We start from the raw sequence: 22,500 nt of genomic DNA on the forward strand, positions 1-22,500 counted from the left end.
TTTATCAGTCATGTATGGCTAGTGGCTACTGTTTTAGGCAGCACAGAGTTGCATAACGTGTCCATAATTGCAGAAAGTTCTATTAGACAACGTCTGGAGATAGTTTGTTTAAAAATTTGTATTTTTAAAATTTTTTTCCTGCATAACTTTTTTATTGAGGCATATTCAATTCATGATAAATTGTACATACTTTAAATGTTCAAGTTGATAACTTTTCTTTAAGTTAAAATTTTTTTTTGAGACAGGATCTTGCTCTATCGCCTGGGCTAGAGTGCAGTAGCATGATCATAGCTCACTGCAACCTCAAACTCCTGGGCTCAAGTGATCCTCCTGCCTCAGCCTCCCTAGTAGCTAGGACTACAGGTGCATGTTACTGCATCTGACTAATTTTTTTCGTTTTGGTAGAAATGGGGTCTCTTGCTTAGGCTGTTCTAGAACTCCTAGCCTCAAGCAGTCTTTCCACGTAGGCTTCCCAAAGTTCTAAGATTACATGTGTGAGCCACTGCTCCAGGCCTAAACTTCAGTTTCTTTCTAATTTGGTCTTGAGGTCTCTCTCGAGAGTGTCCATAAGCCCAATAACCTCAGCTTCTAGGAGAGCCTGGCATAGGGTTGGGGTTGGGGGTAGAGTTAGGTTCTGGTGTGTGTGTCAGGTGAGACACTTGAGAAAGTGGAACCAAAATGCGTGAAAAAAATTTATTACAGGTCCCAGTGTGGTTAAGATTAAGGAAGGAGGGGAAGGAGCTTGGGGAGAGGAAAGAGGGGACATCTGTGGGACTGTGCCTTTATTAAGCTCCATGAACATGATCACCTAGGCTTTCCTGTGGGGGTTGTGGATTGGCTGCTTTAAAGCAAAACTCACGAAGGGGGGAACTTATTTACATAAATTCGGTGTTGTCCTAGCTTTCTCAGCCTTAATTGGCAATGTGGCCAGGACTTGTATATGGGCTGTTTGGTAAGAAAAATTGTCCTGTCGTTTGGGAGCGAAACAAGGGGGAAGGGAAAGTGACTTCCATAAGGTTATCAATCTAACTAGGAGGTATATTAAAAGAATGCTAGTCACAATCTTAGAGTTGGAGGATAAAATTGAGAATTTCAAGTGAAATATTAAATTAGACATAGTCTACAATGCAAGAGTGTCACTGGTTCTCAAGTAGGCATTTCTACCAAAATATGGTGTTATTCACTCCCTGGAATATATTTGAATAAAGATGATTTAGCTACTTTATATATAATGGAGAAACACTAAAGACATTGTCTATTAAAAATAGAGGAAATACAGAGAAATAAGGATGTATTCTAATTCTTTTCCGGTATCACATTTGATGTTTTTGCCAACTCCATACGCCAGGGAAATGAAGAAAAATGCATTTTTTTTTTTTTTTTGGGCCAGATTTGATTGTATTCTTAGACTATTCAAAGAGATCATCTAAAATCAAAGATTATATTTTAACATTGTGGCCAGATATAAGATAAATTTGTGAATATTAGTCGTAAAACCATGTAATAGTTACAACCACCTTCAAAATAAAATGAAAAGGGTTTGTATAGATCAGTTTATATGCTGTTTACCAAAATAAACAACTCTCAGAAGTAGTCATGGTAAGCTAGATTTTGCCACAATAGCAACTGTAAAATTTTAGTGGCTTAGCTGGTCCCAGTGGCATGCACTTGTAGCCCCAGCTGCTTGGGAGGCTGAGGCAGGAGCATCGCTTGAACCCAGGAGTTCAAGGCTGTAGTGTGTAATGATCGAGCCTGTGAATAACCACTGCACTCAAGCCTGGGCAACATAGCAAGACCTCATCTCTTAAGAAAACAATGTTAGTAGTTCTTGCTACATACATTGTGAGTTGGATATAGCTACTCTGGAACTCAAGAATGATTTAGTATGTGTACTTTCAAGAAGATTGCTAGACTCCATGGCAGAGGGAAAGAGAGAGTGGGAAATTGCATATTGGCTTTTAAACCTGTTCTCTGAAAGCAATAGGTCCCTTTTATTAGTATTCCATTGGTTAAAAATCACTTGGTCAATCACTTGGACGCACTTATCTTTCAGAAGGCCAAAGGTGTACAATCCCATCATGTACCTGAGAAGAGAACTGGAAATATTTTATAAGTAGAACTAATGATTGCAGAAATATTTAAATATAAAAATGGAGACCAAAAAAGTCCAAGGAAAAGATTAATATATGTGACTATAAAGAGTATAATCTCTGAAATATATTGAAAGCCTAAATCAACAATTCTAACAGTGGAACAGAAGTCTTTAGTTCAGTATGAAAAAGGTTAATATCTATTCTTGTACGTACATAAAAGTCTGATTCATTCAAATATATTAAACAAATTTCAAGATTTAAGTACAATAAAATGGCCAAAGGATATGAACAGAGAATTCTCAAAAGATGAAATATAACAATATATTTAAAGTTGAAATTGCAAGTATTACTTTATTTAATTAGGGGAGAATTTAAAAACACCAGTGGCAACGAATTTATGGAGAAATAGTCATATGTTGCTGGTGCGATTATAAATATAATCCTTATTCCAAACAATTTATATGTCATCTCAAGAACCTTAAAAATATTCATTTAATTTAAGAATCCCTGTCTAGGAAGTTTACCTTGGTTAAATAGAAGAAATGTTTAATAAATAAAGTATTTTTCATTGGTGAGGAAAAATCCATATATTTATTCTTTCATTTCATTTAAGGGTACTACCATTATGCCAGGCTCTGTTCTAAGCACTGGGGGTACACACAAGTGATTAAGATAGGGTTCCTGTCCTGTCATAGCTTAAAGTCTAGTGGTGAAGAGAATGTTAGGGGAAGACATAGACGAGGAATGCCTAAGAAATAACATCCGAGTTTAGTTAGGACATTTAAGAACAACCTAAATGTTCAGCAATTAGGAATTGTTTCAGAACATTTCAATATATCAGTATATGCAAGTGGTTCACAGCAGTACTTATAACTATGTGTAATGGCAAGAGGATATAAAGTGTATGAGTACTATTATTACAGACTATAAAGATAGGTAAACATTTGGACAGATAAAGATTGTATAGCAGTGTTGAAAGAAATGTGCAAAAAATAAGGTTAGATTAAGAACAACCTTTCTTCCTCAAAACATATAACTTCAGTATAATAATGAAAAGAAAAACATCAGATAAATCCTATTTGAGGGTCATTCTATGAAGTACCTGGCTAGTTATATTCAAAATTGTCAAAGTCCTCAAAAACAAGGAAAGTCTGAAATAATGTCACAGCCAAGAGAAGCCTAAGGAGACATGACAACTCAAAGCAATGTGGTATCCTGGATGGGGTCCTGGAACAGGAAAAAGGACATTACAAAAAAACTAAGGAAATCTGAAAAGAGTATAGACTCCAGTTAAAATGTATCAATATTGGTTTATTAATTGTAACAAATGTATCATCCTGTTAGATGTTAATAGGGGAAACTGGGTGTAGGGAATATGGCAACTATCTTTGCATTGTTTTGGTGGGTTTTTTTTATTTGCATTATTTTTGTAAATCTAAAACTTTTCTAAAAAAATAAATTTTTTATTTTGAGAAAGATAGGAAGGGGAGAAGCATGTACATGTAGGCATTTGCTTAAATGTTCACCAAATGTCTGTGGAAAGAAAGTAGTATGCCAAATTTATATATATTGTTACATACATGTGGATTAATGCTAGAAGGAAATGAAGTGAAAACCAGTTTTTAAAGAAACTAGAGGTTTATGAACATTTTCCTAGTCTAAAAATTTCCTTTATTTTCATCATGTCAACCTTTCTTGATGGAAGCAAGAAGGTGAATTTGATAGTTTGGATTCAGGCAGTGATGATACTACAGCATAAATAGAACCTATGCCTCAAGTTCTAACAATTTATTAGAACCAACAATCATATACTATTAGGTAGGGATTGGGACCACAGCACATTTTTTTTTTGTTTGTTTGTTTTTTGTAGACAGAGTCACACTTTGTTGCCCAGGTTAGAGTGAGTGCCGTGGCGCCAGCCTCGCTCACAGCAACCTCAAACTCCTGGGGCTCAAACGATCCTACTGCCTCAGCCTCCCGAGCAGCTGGGACTACAGGCATGTGCCACCATGCCTGGCTAATTTTTTCTATATATTTTTAGCTGTCCAGCTAATTTCTTTCTATTTTTAGTAGAGACGGGGTCTCACTCTTGCTCAGGCTGGTCTTGAATTCCTGACCTCGAGTGATCCTCCTGCCTTGGCCTTCCAGAGTGCTAGGATTACAGGCGTGAGCCCCCACTCCTGGCCATAGCACATGTTATATAAGGAACCTGGTATTGAGTGAAAAAATTGGTTTGGTATCTTTCCATTATATATTCCTAATTAACCAAATCATTTTTGTCCAGTCTTCAAGATGGTGCACACAGGAAGATAAATAGACCACATGTTCTTACTCATATATGGAAGCTAAAAAGTTGATCTTCTGAAAGTAGTGTGAAATAGTTGTTACTAGAGGCAGAATGGGAGAATGGCCAGAGGTTGGATAACGGATACAGAAGTACAGCTAGATAGGAGAAATAAGTCCTAGCTAGTGTTCTATAGCACTACAGGGTGACTATAATTAATAGTTTTTTGTATATTTTCAAGTTGCTAGAAGGAAAGATTTTGATTGTGTCCAACACAAAGAAATGATAAATGTCTGAGGTGATGGATATGATATGCTAAGTACCCTGATTTGGTCATTATGCATTATATACATGTACTGAAATGTCACACTCTAAACATGTACAATTAGGTATCAATTAATAATAGCAAAAAAAGATGGTATAAGTAGGTTAGTAAAGGATTCTGTCTTGAGTGTAGTGCCATCTGCTGGCACTGTTAACTAATTACATTTAAAGAGAAAGTTATTTTATAATTTTGTAGTGGCAACTGGTTTTCCTTGCTATTAATTGTTCACTTGATTATGTAGGTTTTATGCTTATGCTGTCTTTTTATTATAAACAATAAATATTCCTTTTTAAAAATCCTTATGGTATCCCTAGAATTTAGTTGATTGCTACCTGAGGTTTCTTCCTTACCAAAGTTTTTTGCCTGTTTTTAAGGCTGTGAGAAAATGCCTTTATTTTACAAACCGAATTCGGGATGAAAGAGTTTTTTGTTTGTTTGTTTGTTTGTTTTTAAATGCTCTGTATATGTGTTTTTTTTGTTTTAAGAAGTTTTCACATTTGGTACATCAATATTAGGTAGGACTTACAAGTAAATTAAGTGCCCATGGAGACTGTTTTTCATTTCCTGTCTTTTTAACAGCAACACTTTATAATGCTGTAATATCTTACAAATTTAATGGAGTTAAATCTGAGCAGCTCAAAATGATGTAATTCAGTTCATTTAGATTTTTGGTTCAGAATCCAACCTCTTGGAATGATACCTGACAGCTGGCATTTATATAGTTCGAGTCATGAGCACATGGTTAAGTCCTTTTGGCTTGCTAATTCACCTGTGTATATGGGCTGTGCAGGCAGATAACGTGTGTCATATAGGTAACATGTATTATTAAATAATATGTGCCCTAGAATCTTGTTGAATTAGTTTGTCCTCTCTCTGGTTTAGAAATGTATTTATTTAATTATTTGAGAATTACAGCATCTTTACATGTATGTATTTGTCATTATATATTGCAGTCTTTGAATTATCTTCATATCCTTCATTTTTCAAATGTGTTACTTATTCATGCTTTTCTGAGAGCTTTTTAACATTAGACTGTTACTGCCAGTATTCTTCATATTTAAATCTTGGGTCTGGCTGGAAGTTATTCTGACATAATGAGTGAGGTGGGAATCTATAGAAAGAGCCCTTAGGCAGACCTGGATATTTACCCTGTTTTGCAGTAACATTCAGGAAAGTCCTAGATCTGTTTTGAACAAGTTATTATACCTGGTAAACACCAGGCTCATAGCCAAAGTCTCTAGGACAGTCAGGAGAGTCCAGGTGGCACAAAGTCTTCCCAAGAACATTAGGGTGCATGCTTCTCTTACCAGGAGAATAGTATCCTAGGCATCTGTGTGTTCACATGGGGAACCTGGGAAGCCCCCACTTGGGAGCATGCTGCCCTTAATTCTGTTTTGTGTGGCCCCTTATTTTCAGACATGTTTTAGTATCACTTGCCATTAAAGAAAATTTACATCCTCAGCTATATATGTTGTCATCTTTGCATCAAGCGCATCACCTTCCCATGTTGGAGCCTGCTGAATTTTTTCTCCTCAGTGGCTAGGCAGTTGTCCATTTATGTCATTTGTTGAGTAACATGTCTTTCCCTTCTGATTCTGATTCTCATTTTGCAAGCTCTATTCCATTGCCTTGGTTGCTGATTACCAAAAAACCAAACAAATAACTGTATTGTTAATGGAAAAAAAACAAATTCTGTAAAATAAAGAGGTTTGGTCTGAGCCTATGAGTGACCATGGCCTCAGACCATGGTCTTAGGAGGGCCCAGAAAATGTGCCCGAGGCACTTGGGTTATAGTTTGGTTTTATAGATTTCAGGAGACAGCACTTGGAGGTGAAATCATTAATCAGTACGTGGAAGTTATACATTGATTTGGCCTGGAAAGGTGGGATGTATGGAAGGGGGGCCCTTATAGGTTATAGGTGAATTTGGAGAGTCTTCAATTTGTAATTGGTTAGAGAAATAAAGCTTTGTATAAAGGCTTGGAATCAGTAGAAAGGAATACTTGAGTTATGATGAGGGGTTCTATCTGTCATGTGATGCTATTCCAGAGTCAGATTGGAAAATAAGCCACATTGTACCAGGTAAATTAAAAAAACCCATTTAATGGGATTTTATGGTTTGTAAGGTCTGACTTAACCTTTTCCTCAGGTGGTTTTAGGTCCTGTTTGTAATTTAATATCTATTACCACAAAGAGTCTGTTTTGTCAGGCTTATGATCTCTATTTTAACATTAATGCTAATCAGTTGTAGTGTCTAAACTCCATAAGGAAGTGGGTATGAAGTGCGTCTGACCTCCCTTTCCATCACGGCTGGGAACTGTTTTAAGATTTTTTCTGGGGTCCCTTTGGCCAGGAGGGGGTCTGTTCAGTCAGCCAGGGGCTTAGCATTTTATTTTTAGTTTACATTATAGTTGGGACAAAACAGGTAGTTGTATAAATTAGTTTTAAAATGTTCCCGGAAAAAAGTCTAATTTCCATTAACATGGTGAAGCTCACATTTGGCAATGTCAGTGAGACAGAATGGACTGTAGAAAAACTGAGAATACGATTTAATCATTATGTGCAGTGAGGTCCCGAGGGCTGAAAATAAATTCAAGTCATGTGAAAGCTTTACAATAGAAATCTTCAAAAAAGGGATTTATTTTTATTTGACGAATATTCATTATTTGTATATAAAAGCAATATATTTGTCCTTAGTAAAAAAGAATAGCAGTTTGCCTTGGCACATTTCAAATTGAAACAGTTTTTAAAGTTATTACTTCCTCGATATTACATTGTCTTTATGTTTTAACTTATTATTGAAAGGCTCTTGCTTATATTAATAATATTTCACTAATTTTTCTTCGCCTTTGTCCTTCCATTCTGGATTGTAAAGTCCGTGAGGGCAAGAAGCTGTATTTTGTGTACATTCACAATGCTGCTGTGAGCCATAGTGTAGCCTGGCGTAAAAAGAAAAAGCAGATTCTGATGCTGCCTGAATTTAAATTGTTGATGTTGGGTTCGTGGTAGATTTTTTGCGGGGAGGGGCGTTGGTTTTGATTTTATTTTATTTTACTTTATTTTTTTTTTTGAGACAGAGTCTCACTCTGTTGCCCAGGCTAGAGTGAGTGCCGTGGCGTCAGCCTAGCTCACAGCAACCTCAAACTCCTGAGCTCAAGGGATCCTCCTGTTTCAGCCTCCCGAGTAGCTGGGACCACAGGCATGCACCACCATGCCTGGCTGATTTTTTCTATATATATTTTTAGCTGTCCATATAATTTCTTTCTATTTTTAGTAGAGATGGGGTCTCGCTCTTGCTCAGGCTGGTCTCGAACTCCTGAGCTCAAATGATCCGCCCACCTCGGCCTCCCAGAGTGCTAGGATTACAGGCGTGAGCCACCGCGCCCGGCCTTTGATTTTTAAAAGATATTTCATTAAAATTTTTTTTGGCCAGATGCAGTGGCTGATGCCTGTAATCCCAGGATTTTGGGAGGCTGAGGAGGGAGTATCTCTCAGGGTCAGGAGTCTGAGGTTACAGTGAATTATGATTATACTGCTGCACTCCAGCCTGGGTGATAGAGCAAGACCCTGTCTCTAAAAAAATTAATAAAATAAAAATTTTTTTTATCTTGATTACTGAGTTTTTTGACAGCCTCTTAAACTTTGTACTCTCCTTACCCCGTCCTGATCCTGGATCCCAGTACATTGTAGAGAGCCATATAGCAGGCTCTCAGTGTGTGTTTTCTTGGGCATATTATTACATTCTACTTGAAAGCTATGACCAGGTTTTTCCTTTTCAGGTGTATTACAGCCCTATAGATGTCAGAATTGAAGGTTTAAAAAATGATTGTCCCTGTGGTTGGAGAGAATAGAATCAGAAAAGAAAATTTAGAAAGTAGAAAGTTTTTCTCATTTGAGAAGTGTCTTCACCTCACTTCACTTAGTATAGGGCGTGGAGAAGTTGAAACCTAGAATTCAGTGGAGAAATTAAATACGAAAGGTTTAAAGACAGTAAATGGATATTTTATATATCAGTTTGCTTCATCAGTTATTCAGAATGTTGCATATACCCAAAATACTACACCTGCCCATATTCTAGAATAACCAGTTCTATTTTATTAGAGTTTGGAGCAGTCTCTTAAAAAATATTTAGTAAAATATCTGCAGTATATCGTGAATCTTGGCTTAAGAATGATGTCTTTTTCCTTTCTTCTGCTAATGTGGGTATATGGTTGCATGGTATTCTAATATTGTCTATACCATTTTCATAAGGAACTAAACATTTACCTATTGAAAGGTTATATACTAAGCAGAATCTGCTTTTGTGAATTTTTTTTAATTCCCTTTTGTTGAAAATATTCAGATTGATAATCTCCAAATTTATGGTTCAAACAAATTAGCTTTGGAATTGTCTATACAATTTCAGTGGCTAGGGTAAGGTAAAGAGTAGCCTTTTTCTTCCAGTAAAATGCCCTACTTAACTTTGCATTATTAAGTATCAGTGGTAAGTGATGTGATCAGAAGCAAGAGAACATAAATTGTTCTAAGGATTTCTTTCCAAATATTTTGTGGTTTATCCTTTTATTTATGTTTATTTATGGACTTGTCTGTGAAAAATACCAGAAACAGCAATTTGAATGGATGATATTAAAGCTGAACATGCTCAATTTTTCTCTGTTTTCACAAAAAAGAAACATGATTGTATCTTAGGTGCTATATTGGAAGTTGACTATATGTAGCAAATTTTGTACTTTAAATAGAAAATTGCATACAGCATATAAACTTTGAATGGATGTAATATTCTGTGAAACTGTCATGTAATTAAATTTTTATATAAAAAGTTTTCTTAAGGATATTGACATTTTTTAGAACTATTTAAGTGGATTTACTTTGAAATTAGGAACAATGGAACTGCTCCATTGTTCCTAATTCAGCTAATGGTGGCCCCGAGCATGGAGTTTAAGAAAAGGTAATATCTGCGAATAATATCTATCCATGGTTTCTTCCAAAAGGACCTTAGAGTTTATGTGGGAAATAGGACAGTGCATGTGATGAAAGTTTAAAAGTAGAATTGTTAGAGCTGGGGATTTTGCTAGAATAATAGAAAAATAGGTCTGAAAGAGTGAGTTGATTTGATGAAGAGATCAGAGTTCTGTGATGAATTTTTGTTGCTAATTTGTTACTAATTTGTAGTCTTACAGCTTTTGAATTTTGAGAATGTGTACAAGGAATGCATACTGTTTGAATATACTTTTTCTCTAAGAGTACAAACTTCAGAATAAGATAAAATTTGATAACTTAATTATTTCAACAATTAGCATTCTTCAAACAGCACAAAAACACTAGTATAAAATATTGAAATATTTTCTGTACCTGCTTTTTCACTTCTTGCCTGTGTGTGATTTTTCTCTTCAACAGGAAATCAAACCCCAAAGCCATTATAACCATGGATATGGTGAACCTCTTGGACGGAAAACTCATATTGATGATTACAGCACATGGGACATAGTCAAGGCTACCCAGTAAGGTTTTTGTTGTAATCGTTTTCTTCTTTGGCATCTGTTAGTCTGAATAACAGTCTTATTACCTTGGGAAAAATGTCTATATCTCCATTAAATAAATTAGTTTCTTTTCCGTTGATTACTTGAATATGTCTGTTTGCTTTTGGTACTTGCTAATCTTTCCAGAAGTTATTATGTCCTAAGAATATTGAAATTGGTTATGGAGAATTGAAAAACATTGTTGGTATTAAAGCATTTTAAATGGGAAATATTAGTGCGTATCCAATATTCTCTTCCCTCTCAACCAGGTATACAGATTAGAAAGAAAATGTAGTCAGTGTCTCATTTACTTATTTATTTAACTTGTGCTGAGGGAAGTATCACAGAGTTTAAAATATTATCTTCAAAATGCCAGATTATATCAGTCTTTGAAATAGGCCAAGGAAAAGGGTAAATCTAAGGATATTATAATGCAAATCATATGGAACTTGAAATATAACATTTTCATCTACAAAGAGGAGAAACTAGTTCATAGGGTCTTTAGCTTTAAGAGTTGTCTGAAGTTCATTGCATCTAGCAGCGTTAATAGTCACAGTATAGTTACTTAGTGTGTATGTTTTTTCTGATCTTTCTGGTTATCTGCTATCTATTTCAAGAAGAAGGGATGAAGTGGTATCTGGTACACCAGTAAAGTAAAACTGAGTATTTTTTGTTTTGTGAATCTATGAAACAACATTTTTCTAATATAAAGGACTGAGTGTGCTTTTAGCTTCTTAGTATTATGTAAAGTGCTGGAAACCTTAACACTTCTCAGTGCAAACCAAATTTCACAGTAATGTGGCCTTCATTAAAACTTGTTTAGGATGTATGAATTACTTAGCATCCTTACCTGTATCCTAGGAAGCACTTCAGACTTTCTTGAATGCTTGGAATTGTATGCAAAATTTTGTGTGTTAGAGCACGTTTCTTGGCAGAGTCTGTAACTTTTATTACATTCTCAAAGGGGCCTATGATCCCCGTAAAAGATTAATAACAGTTGATCTGAATAAGTTGATTTAAAGTGATCTCATTCTTTGCACAGGCTTTGAGTGCAACAACATAAATTCCATGACATCTATAAAAATTATGATTCTGTTTTCTTTTTACTTTTTAGTGTTCTTCAATCCTCTGAATATGATTCTGGGGTTTTTTTTTTTTTTTTTTGGTATGTTTGCTTATTGTTAGGTTTAAATAGGCTGCATTATCTAAATACACGTTGAATATGCCTAATCCGAAATGCTTGGGAACTGAGTTTTTCGATTTCAGATATTTTTGTATTTTGTAATATTTGCATATACGTAATGAGGTATCTTGGGGATGGGACCAAGTCTAAACATGAAATTCATTTATATTTCATATCTGCCTTATACACATAGCCTGAAGGTAATTTTATATACAGTATTTTTAATAATTTTGTGCACTTCATAATAGGTCAGGTGTGCAATTTTCCACTTGAGGTATCATGTTGGCACTCATAAGTTTTAGGATTGGAAGCATTTTGGATTTCAGATTTTTGGATTAAGGATGCTCAACCTGTACATACTTTCTATTAGAATAACATGTATATATATTTTTTCACATTTAAAACAACAAAAACAAGACAAAACTCTAAAATTTGTGTCATTACAACCTAATTTATTTTGTTCATAGTCTTCCCTTCCTCACTTGGTATTTGCTTGGAAATTGTTAATTATTTATAATGGAGAGAAGAGGCACAATACTAAATTTGGTATATAAGTTCAATTCATTTTTAAAAATACATAAGTCTAAATTTAATGCTTTCCCCAGTTACATTTAGGCCTTCATATGTTACATAAATAGTTCATTCTATGAAATAGCTGAGGCTTTTTGACTGGGGTGCTAGATTTAGCAACAAACAAACAAATACCAGGATGCCCAATTAACTTTGAATTTCAGATAAGTAAATAATTTTTAGTGTAAATATTCCACATATTGCATGGTAACCGTATTTTTGAACCTTTTATACTTTGTGAAATACAAGTTTGATTATCTTTTATATATTTTGACTTGGGATACTATCCATTCTAGTCTTGTCACTTATCTAAATTTTAACTGTTATTCCAGAAATTGGAAATACTCTGAGTAGAAATAAATAGATGGTGTATTTAGAGATAATCATTGGTGTTATTTTGCTGTCCAGTATATGCACTATCATTTTTCTGCTTCCTTATATTTCTGCTGATCTCTGCATTTCTATTCCCCTTTTTCTCTCCCAATTTTTCTTCAGCCCAATTTATGATCTGGGTCTGCAGTTGGAAACAATGGAGTAATTGCTTGTTGATAGCTGGCTTGGAGAGGGGTGGAGCAGAGAGGGAGAAGGTGAAAGAACAAGTTTGAGCCTTTTGACCAGTTAATGATAGCAGTAGTAGTTGGCTTGGAATCTTCTCTATTAAGAGAAGACTCTACTTTTTGGTAATCATGAATAGAATAATCATTTAACAGAATAATTGGTATCATATTAATATGAAAATAGCTAATACATATAAAAAATTATAATGCTTAGTATATAGTAAGTACTCTATGAATGCTGCCTGTTATCTTTTGATGAAAGTTGCCAGAATGAGAACTGTTCTCATATTTTCAAAGGTTATTCCTAATCAGGTTGCTCTATCACCTTTGGACTCTTGATCTTTTTGTTAGGGGCTGTTCTCTTATTTCTTTGTATTTGAACATTTATAATTATCAATAGTGTTTATTACTTTTATTGCTCCTAAGATACAGGTTAAAAATGCTTTTTTTGGATTGTTTAAAAATATTTGGAAATTCTATAAAGTTGTCATTTGTGGTGTGTAGTTCACCTTATAAACATAAAAAGCAAGCTTTGGAAAATATATAAAAGTAAAGGAGAAAAATGTGATCTGTATTACCAGCTTAAGAAACACAGGTAGCAATTTCATATTTACTTTAAAAAGGAGATTTATTTATAAATTTTAAAAAGTGTTAAAGGGTTTCCCCCCCTTGAACCTACATATTGAACAACAATCCTCATTGTTCAACTGGAACAAAACCTCAGTAAGTCTGTGTTCTTTTAATTGGAGCATTTAATTCATTTACATTTAATGTAATTACTGATAAGGTAGGATTTACATCTGCCATTTTGATCTGTTTCATGTATGTCTTTTGTCTTTTTTGTTCCCCATTTCCTCCTGTACTGCCCATTGAGGATCCCTTATATGTGATGAGTCACTTCTCTCTCCCTTCTTTCAAGATTCTGTCTTTGCCTTTTGACAGTTGGATTATGATGTGTCTAGGTGTGAGTTTCTGAGTTTATCCTACTTACAGTTCATCGGGCTTCCTGAATATAAAGATTATAGGTCTTATTTATCTATCTGTAGATCTTGTAATATAGATTAATGTTTTTCATCAAATTTGGGAAGTTTTCATCACTATTTCTTCAAATATTCTTTCTGCCTTTTTTCTCTCTTCACCTTCTGGGACTCCTGTTATGTGTATGTTGGTATGTTTGATGATGTTCCACAGGTCTTTCAGGCTTTGTTAATTTTTCTTTATTCTTTTTTTCTTTTTATCAGACTGGGCAACCTCAATTGACCTATCACTAATGTTTTTCTTCTGCCTGCTAAAAGCTGCTTTTGAGCCTTTTAGTGAATTTTTCATTTTAGTTATTGTACTTTTCAACTCTAGATTTTGTTCGAGTCCTTTTAATAATTTCTTTATTGATATTTTCTATAAGGTGAGACATTGTTCTTATATCCTTTAGTTCTTTAGACATGGTTTCCTTTAGCACTATAGTGTTTTTCTTGACTAAATGTTCCCTCAGATGCTGAAAGCCTTTAGTTTCCAGAGTTCTGAAAAAGTTGATTCAGATAATTTTTCCTGGCTTTTTCTTTGCTTTTGTGGAGGGACAAACAGCCCACTGATGTTACTTTTCATTCTTGAATGGATGTACACTGAGAGACCAAAGTACACTTGTGCCAACTGTGTTTATAAACAAATTACACTGCTCTGCATTCATTTTAAAGAATATTAACATTGAAATTTTATAGTTATGCTTTACTAATTACATAAATTACCAACATTTAAAGCTTTTTTCTTTCAGTCATTTCCTTTGTAATATAATGAGAAGGAGGATACCATTGTTAAATTGTTAATAATTACTAAGCAGATATTTAGACATTAAGTAACTTTGTATTTTTTAGTAACTTTCTGACACTAAGCATCATAAACACATACTAGATTTTATGAGACTTAATGAGTGGTTCTTCCTGTTTGACTATCCGTGTTTTGTTTTTGTTTTTTGAAAGGTTAGCCCATTTTTCCTCCAGTATTATTACATTTTTGCTTGCTTGGACACTTAAGTACTTCAGGTCCCAGACTCTAAAAGACTTTGCCTTCACATCACCAATTCTGCACACCTGTCCATCATCTCTTTTTTTTTTTTTTTTCCTCAAAGACCAAATTCTGTTTGCTCCTTTTGATATATCCTTTGTCTCCTTTGTCATTAATCTCTTCCACACTGTTATCATTCCTCATCAGGAAATAAATATACTTCAGCATCTTCCATCTTAAGAAAAAATGCCAACCACTCTACCACCCCTTACATACCATTCTAACTATCCTATTTCATGAAAAGTGTCCATGTATACTGTCAGCAATTTCTGTTTTTAAATCATTTACTTAAGTTATGAAACATAACTGTCAGATTAAGTGGATGCTAACATTTTGCTGTAGTTGCTACAGGTTGCTCACTAGTGTGTTCTTTCCTCTACCTCCCCCAGAGAAACCTCCCTTGAAATTGCTATGAATCATTCTCATTCACATTCCTGTACATTTCTATAAACATCTTTTTCTATAAACAAAATATGCTGCTATAATGTATGTTGGCAATTTATATTAATATAAGTTGTATTCTATACACATCCTTTTGCAGCTTGCTTTTTTATTTTTATTTTATTTTTTTTTTTAGGGTTTACAACATTACATAGGTGATTTTGTTCCAATTTCTTTTTTTTTAATTATTATTTCAGCATATTGTGGGGGCACAAAAGTTTAGGTTACATATGTTGCCCTTGCCTCCCCCCCGCCCGCCCCCCCCCCCCCCCCCCGTCAGAGCTTCAAATATGTCCATCCCCTAGACAGTGCGCATTGCACTCATTATGTATGTGTACACCCATCCCCTCCACTGCCCCACATCTGCCCGACACCGGATTAATGTTATTCCTGAATGTGCTCTTAGGTGATGGCAGCTTGCTTTTTTAAAAAATATAATTGCTTTTGTGATTTATCAGTGTTGATAGATAAAGAGCTAATTTATTCTGTTTAACTGCATTGTGGTATTATATTATTCCTTACTGCGGGACACATAAAGCTGTTTGTTCTTTTTCATTATTAAAAACACTGCATCAGTGAATGTCCTTGTACTTGATTTCTACTGCACACAAGCAAGAGTTCCTCTAGGGTAGACATCTCAAGTGGGATTTCTGGCTTGTGTAGTATATTGTTTTTCAGTTTTATTAATTATTGCCAAATTGATTTCCAAAGTAGCTGTGCCAATTTATACTTCTACCTGCAGGAAATGACTTCTTCCTTGACTGCATTCTTGCAAAATCCTAGTTTTATCAGAATTAATAATTGTTGCCAGTTTGATGGTTGTGAAATGGTTTTTCTCTGTTTTCATTGGCCTTTGTGTGATTACAAATGGCATTGCATAAATATCCTGTGTTTCTTGGCATTTTGGGTTTCTTCCTGTGTAAATTGCCATTTTAAATCCTTTACTCATTTTTCTACTGCGTTCTTTTGTCTTTTTGTAATTGATTTGTAAAAGTTCTTTGTATATCCTGGCTATCTAATCCTTTATTGATTAAGAGGTTGGCAGATATCACATTGCTTTTATTATCTTCTGTCATTGAGTAGTTTTTATTTGTGAGCAAATGTATCAATCTTTTAAAATTTAGGTGCTTCTTTTTATATGTCTTGTTTAAGAAATCTTCCCTACCCAAGATCATAAAAATAATCATATGGAAGGACATGGAGATGGCATTTTTGGAGTGCTTAGACTGTTTTATTACTTGGCTTGACTGGTGATTATGTGGATATTTATATTCAAAATTCTACACATTTTTAATAGTTTGGAAATGTACCATAGCTTATAACAAAATAATGTTTTAAAATGAAAGCATCTGTATTTCTTCTAAAAGTTTTTTGATTTTTATCTTTTTATATTTTTGTGCTTATATACAATCTTAATTTAGGAATTAATTTTTTTGGTATGGTATAAACATGGTTCTAGTTTCATTTTTTCGACATATATAACCAATTATATCCCAACCACCATTTATTGAGTAGTTCATTCTTTCTCTATTAATTTATAATGCATCTCTTTTATGCACCAAGCTGCCACAATTGTGGTCCATTTCTAGATATACTTTTCTGTTCCATTTGTTGAATCTTGTTGAATCGTGAGTACCACATTGTTTTATTGACTATAGCTTTCTTCCTAGTTTTCAAAAAGGGCTTGGCTATTCTTGACCTCTTACTCTTTCTTTCTAAATGAGTTTTAGAGTTCCATGTGTAATACTCATTTGGGATTTTAATTAGAATTCTCTTGAATTTGTAAGTCAGTTTTGGGGAAATATATATATTTTTAGGTCTTTAAGTCTTTTATTAATCTTATTTACAGTGAGAGTAGTATAATTAAGTATGCTGTCATCATTGTTGTTGTAGGTCTTGGTTTAGTATTCTAATTTATTTTATTCAGATACTTTGTGTTAATGATTTTCTTTCCTAAGAAAAAGTATACCTCACAAAGAAACATGATTCCCAAATGGAAGAATTACTTTATAGGTGGCATCTACTAAATCAAAATTATTACCTTTTCAGTATTATTTACTAATTAACACATTGACTGCCACACTAGAAAAAAATTTTTTTCCTAGGGGCCGTGGTGTTTTATCACGGAAATAGAATAAAAACTTCAAAAACAAAACAATCCTTTCTAATTTAATGAAAAATTTGTTATCTTTTATTGTTTTCTTTGTGTGAGTTATTGCAATTAAATTGTCAATATTGTAACAATAAAAACATTAACAAGTGAGATTCTCATGAACCAACTGCAGGGGTTTGCTCACTTTTTAAAATTTTTGTGTCATATATTTCTGAGGACCTAATATTTTGATTATGATAAAGTTGATGGTTGTTGTGGCTTGATGATGGATTCTTGGTGGTTTATTGTACTATTCTCTTTTATGTTTGAAAATTTCCATAATAAGTTAAAAAAAAATTCTTGCTGCCACACAATGATAGAAAACAGAAAACAGGAAGGAAGGATCAGGCTTTCTGGTGAGGCATCTCTCTTTTATCAGATACAAACATCTTTTCTAGAACTCTCCCAGTAGACGGATGTCTCGTTGGCTTGAGCTGAGTCACAGGACTCTTGCCCCACCCCACTTCTCACTTCAGCACACCTTTATTTATTTGCCTTCAGGAATATCAAAGCTAAATTTGTAAGTAGAGAATCCTGGGGCTTGTAAAACATCCTTTCTTCTTGATGTTCTTCTAAATCATTTATATGCTCCTTGTTACTGATTTTTGTGTATTTAATAATTTTTAGCTTGTGTGTATTTTTATAATCTGCCTCAAGTGTTTGGGGGAATAAGATAAGTGGTTATATCAAGAGAAACATGTAGCTGATTGAGTTTTATTTCTGGTATCTTTTTCCCTTTCACCTAATGAGACGTAACGTTCTTATAAATAAGAAATTTTAGAACTATAAAATGGATTAGTAAAACCTTTTGGAATATTGATATCTTAAAAGTAATATTTTATGTTGAGAAATACATTTAATTTCCAGTTATTAAAATGAAGCGTTGTTTTCTTCTGAAAATGTTGCTTTCAGCTTTAATTTCTTGTTCAATAGTAGTAACAATGCCATATTTTTTTCTTTTCAAGATACGGAATATATGAACGCTGCCGAGAGTTGGTGGAAGCAGGCTATGATGTACGGCAACCGGACAAAGAAAATGTTACACTCCTTCATTGGGCTGCCATCAATAACAGAATAGATTTAGTCAAGTATGTGTTTTCTGTATTTTTAATTAGTAGTTGGTTTTACTATTAATATTGTTATAAAATTATTGGAAGTAATTATCATAAAAACAAATTTCTAAAATTTGTGACTTTTAAAATGTGGATTTTATGTACTTTTTTTCCTGAAAATATTGCTTTTAACAATTTACTGTATTGACTGCTTTTTCATGTATATTTCCTTTAATTTTCTTGCAATAACCCTATGTGAAATATAACAATTACTACCATCCTACTGATGAGGAAACTGAGGCACAAAGAGGTTTAAATGTGCTACCCAGTGACACACAGCTAATAAAGGTTGGAGTCAGGGCTTGACCTCAGGTAGTCTGACTTGGTATTCACATTCTAAATATGGACTCTGTGGGAAAAAGCAGCAAAAGGAAAGCGAGGAGTTGAAATGACAATAGGTAATAATAATCTGATTTAATAATTCACACCAGCATAAGTGATGGATACTTTATGTACTGAGTGTAAACAGGTAGTTAAGAGTCAGGCTGATAAGAAATCTTTTTTAGTAAGACTTGTTTAGTAGTTTTTGACATTTTAGACATAAAATCTTTAAATAAAAACACGAATCTAAAGTGAACTGCTTGCAGATGTGTAGATAAGTGCAGCACAGACTCTAAAGGCAAATAGTATATTAATGCCAGGTAAAAGAATTTGCCCTTAGGGTATTAAGCAAAGATTAAGCAAGTAATAACTAAAGCATTGAAGTCTATGAATCACTTTCTTCGAGAGAGTTATTTCATTTTCTTTGTTCTTCTTCTTCTTGTAGTCTTAACCTTCACTCTGCCTTCAGTATGGGTCTCCTGATATCTAATTCTGTGTTGGTCTGAAAATGTTTTTATTTCATCTTTGTTTGTGAAGGAGATTTTCACATGGCATGGAAATCTAGGTTGGCAGTTTTTATTAGTTTTATTTTTGCTTTTTGCATTGAAAAGATTATTTCACTGTTTTCTGGCTTCTGTCACTGTTGAGAAATTAAGTATCACACTTCTGAAGGCTCTTTTTTTCTGACTGCTTTTAAGATTTTTCTGTTTCTGGTTTTCTGCAGTTTCACAATGATACATCCAGGTGTGAATTTCTTTTTATTTACCCTGAATGAGATTGCAAGGAATTCTTGATTCTTTGGATTGGTATTTTCATCAGTTCTGGAAAAATCTCAGCCGTTGTTTCTTCAAATATTGCTTCTTCCCCATTCTCTTTTTGCTCTCCTTCTGTAACGCCAGTTAAATGTATGTTTGACCTTTTCATTGTATCCCTGTGTCTCTTACCCTTTCTTCTGTATGTACTATCCTTTTGTCTCTGTATCATTTGGGAATTTCTTTTGATCTGTCTTCCAGTTCATTTACTCTCTACTTATGTATAATCTGCTGTTAAATTCATTCATTGTGTTCTTAATTTTTAAAATTTTATTTTTCAGCTTTGAAATATTGTTTTCAAATCTCTGTTACTTAAAACATTAGTTGCTGAAAATTTCAATCTTGTCTTACTTGAATGTAGTAAATATAGTGATTTTATGATCTGTGTTTAAGAGGATAGCATCTGAAGTCTCTGTAGGTCTGTTTGTGTTGTTCCTTCATGTGCCTGATTATCTTTTGATATGTATAAGACATTGTATTTGAAAAATTATTTGTTGAATAATTTGAGGCCTAAGTTGCAAAGATTCCCATTTGTTTTTGGCAGGCCCAACTTAATTTAATTTCAAAGCTTTAGATTTTCCAGATCACGCAGGTGGCTGAAGACCATGCCAGAGCCAAGTTTACTTCTGGTTCTTCCTTATTCCTATAGTGCAGCTTTTGGGGGTCCCAGCCCTTATTTTTGCTTTTGTCTCCTTAGCTTTCTTCCTGGCCAGCTCTTCTGCATCAGCAAATTGTCTGTAGGGCACATTGTATCTGAGTGTTTTTCCGACTTCTTCAAGTTTTAGGCATCTCCTGAATCTTGATCAGGTAATGCTCTTGAGGCTTTGCTTTTTAGGAAATGTTTTTTATATTTTATTATTTTATTGAGCTTTTTTAGTTTTCTTTAATGGGAGAGTTGGTCCAAATTCTCTATTTTTTTAATCAAAATGGTACATAAACAATTTGAAAAATCAAGAAGTGCTTAAAGGCGTACAATAAGGAATGTTAATCCTTCCTCATTCCTTGGTCCTGTACCCCAGAAGTAACTCTTTTCAATACTTAGCTGTTTCTTTCGGTATTACACTTATATGTTTATATTGCTACTTTTATAAAGTTATTTTCTGTACACAAATGGTAGCAAACACTTTTCCGCTTTTTTATTTAATTTATACATCTTCAAGATTTTTCCTATCAGTACAAATAGAGCTGTATCATTTTTTTTTAAATATCCATATAATATTCAGTTATATGGAGGTACCTGAATTTATTTACTGGTTTCCTTATTGATGGACATTAGATTGATTCTGGTGTTTTTTGCTATTACAATGCTATGATTAATATCATTTTCACATATTTTGCGTATGTTCATTTATATCTACAGAATTCTTAGGAGCAACAAGGAAAGACATGAATTTTTAGTTTTAATAGATATTGCCAAGTTTTATGCTTTGTTTGATTTATCAATTTTTAACATTATATTTGTTTTTATATTTTGGGATAACTAGATGTCCTAGACTACCTTACCCACTAATACTTTCTCTTTCATCCACTAGTATAGTTTTAGTTAAATCGCTATACCATATTTAAATTGTTATGAGTATGTTAATATTATACACTGCTAAGCCCGAAAGAGTTCTGTGATTATCTGTCCTTTTCTGTAGAACTTTTGATTTTGTCTGAAGTAACAATCATTTTGTTTTGTTTTTTCATTTGTTTAATTTTCAACATATTATCACGAATTCTTCCCATATTCTCAGAACTATAAAACCCCCTCTGTATGCAAATTGGATCGAATTGTTCTTTTTTGGTGGAGAAAGGGGATAAAATGTTGGATGTCTTTACCTCTGTGCTTCAGCCCAGGCTGTTTGCTCATTAGGGCTACTAAACAACTATTACCTTGAGATTTTCCTTTGCCATCATCCTGGGAAATCCCTTTACTCCAGGGTTGGTCTCTGTTTCCCTAGATCTCAGGTTTTTGTCTCTATGGGTTTGTTCCCTGCTTTGGTAGAGTACACTTTGTGATAGATTTCTTTTTTTTTTTTTTTTTGACAGAGTCTCACTCTGTTGCCCAGGCTAGAGTGAGTGCCGTGGCATCAGCCTAGCTCACAGCAACCTCAAACTCCTGAGCTCAAGGGATCCTCCTGTCTCAGCCTCCCGAGTAGCTGGGACTACAGGCATGTGCCACCATGCCCGGCTAATTTTTTTTTTCTATATATATTTTTAGCTGTCTATATAATTTCTTTCTATTTTTAGTAGAGATGGGGTCTCGCTCTTGCTCAGGCTGGTCTCAAACTCCTGAGCTCAAACAATCCGCCCACCTTGGCCTCCCAGAGTGCTAGGATTACAGGCGTGAGCCACCACGCCCAGCCGTGATAGATTTCTGAGACAGTACTTTGGGGGAAAATGTTTTGAATTTAATATCTCTTCTGCCCTCATACCTTATTGGTTGTTTGAGCATAGAGTTCTAGTTAAAAAATCGTTCCCTCAGAATTTTGATGCATTACTGTATTATTTTCTTGCTTCAGCTGTTGAGATGTGTGATCTCTTTCTATTGATCAAAAAATTTATAGTTGTTTTTAAAAATAAATAAAAATCCATAGAAAAAATACAAAATATCTTGAAACTGTCTGCCTTATAAATTGCTCCAAGCCAGTAATTAACTAGTGAGGTTATGGAATAAAGCAGTAAATTATAGAGTGAGTTAATAATCACAGTGTTACTGTGTACATTACATCTTCAGGTGGGTGAACTTAATTCTTACACGGTTTAGCAAGTTACTGTGCTAAAACAGTATGGAGAAGTGTCTCTCCTAACAGTGACGTTGTATCAGGATGTATTAATGGAACTTACCATAAACAAAGAAGTTAGTTCACTTTTGTAATGATGAATGATAAAATTTAAAGTAGGTATAATTTGGAGAGAAGACCTTCACCCTAGCTGGGATTAAGTTTATATTCCTAGTGTTTTCCAATGATAATCTTTTAACAGTTTCTAAGCTTTTACCCTAATACAATAAAATAGAAGTGATTTGCTCAGGCCCTTGTCTTCAGTAGTCTCTTATTAAGATTCTTCATCAACAGCAGTTGATGAATACT

The 22,500-nt window shown here is 34.0% G+C and overlaps 1 protein-coding gene across 1 annotated transcript in view; it reads left to right on the plus strand.

Moving 5' to 3' along the window:
• The window catches only part of ZDHHC17 (zinc finger DHHC-type palmitoyltransferase 17), an 85,329-nt gene that overhangs the window by 10,908 nt on the left and 51,921 nt on the right, over positions 1-22,500 (plus strand). Inside the window, exons 2-3 of the mRNA XM_069489582.1 lie at positions 10,099-10,202; positions 18,147-18,269. Of these exons, the coding sequence (XP_069345683.1) occupies positions 10,099-10,202; positions 18,147-18,269 (227 nt within the window). The remainder of the gene's footprint in view (positions 1-10,098; positions 10,203-18,146; positions 18,270-22,500) is intronic.

The sequence above is a fragment of the Eulemur rufifrons genome, chromosome 16 (assembly GCF_041146395.1).
Source record: "Eulemur rufifrons isolate Redbay chromosome 16, OSU_ERuf_1, whole genome shotgun sequence".
NCBI classification, from domain to species: domain Eukaryota; kingdom Metazoa; phylum Chordata; class Mammalia; order Primates; family Lemuridae; genus Eulemur; species Eulemur rufifrons.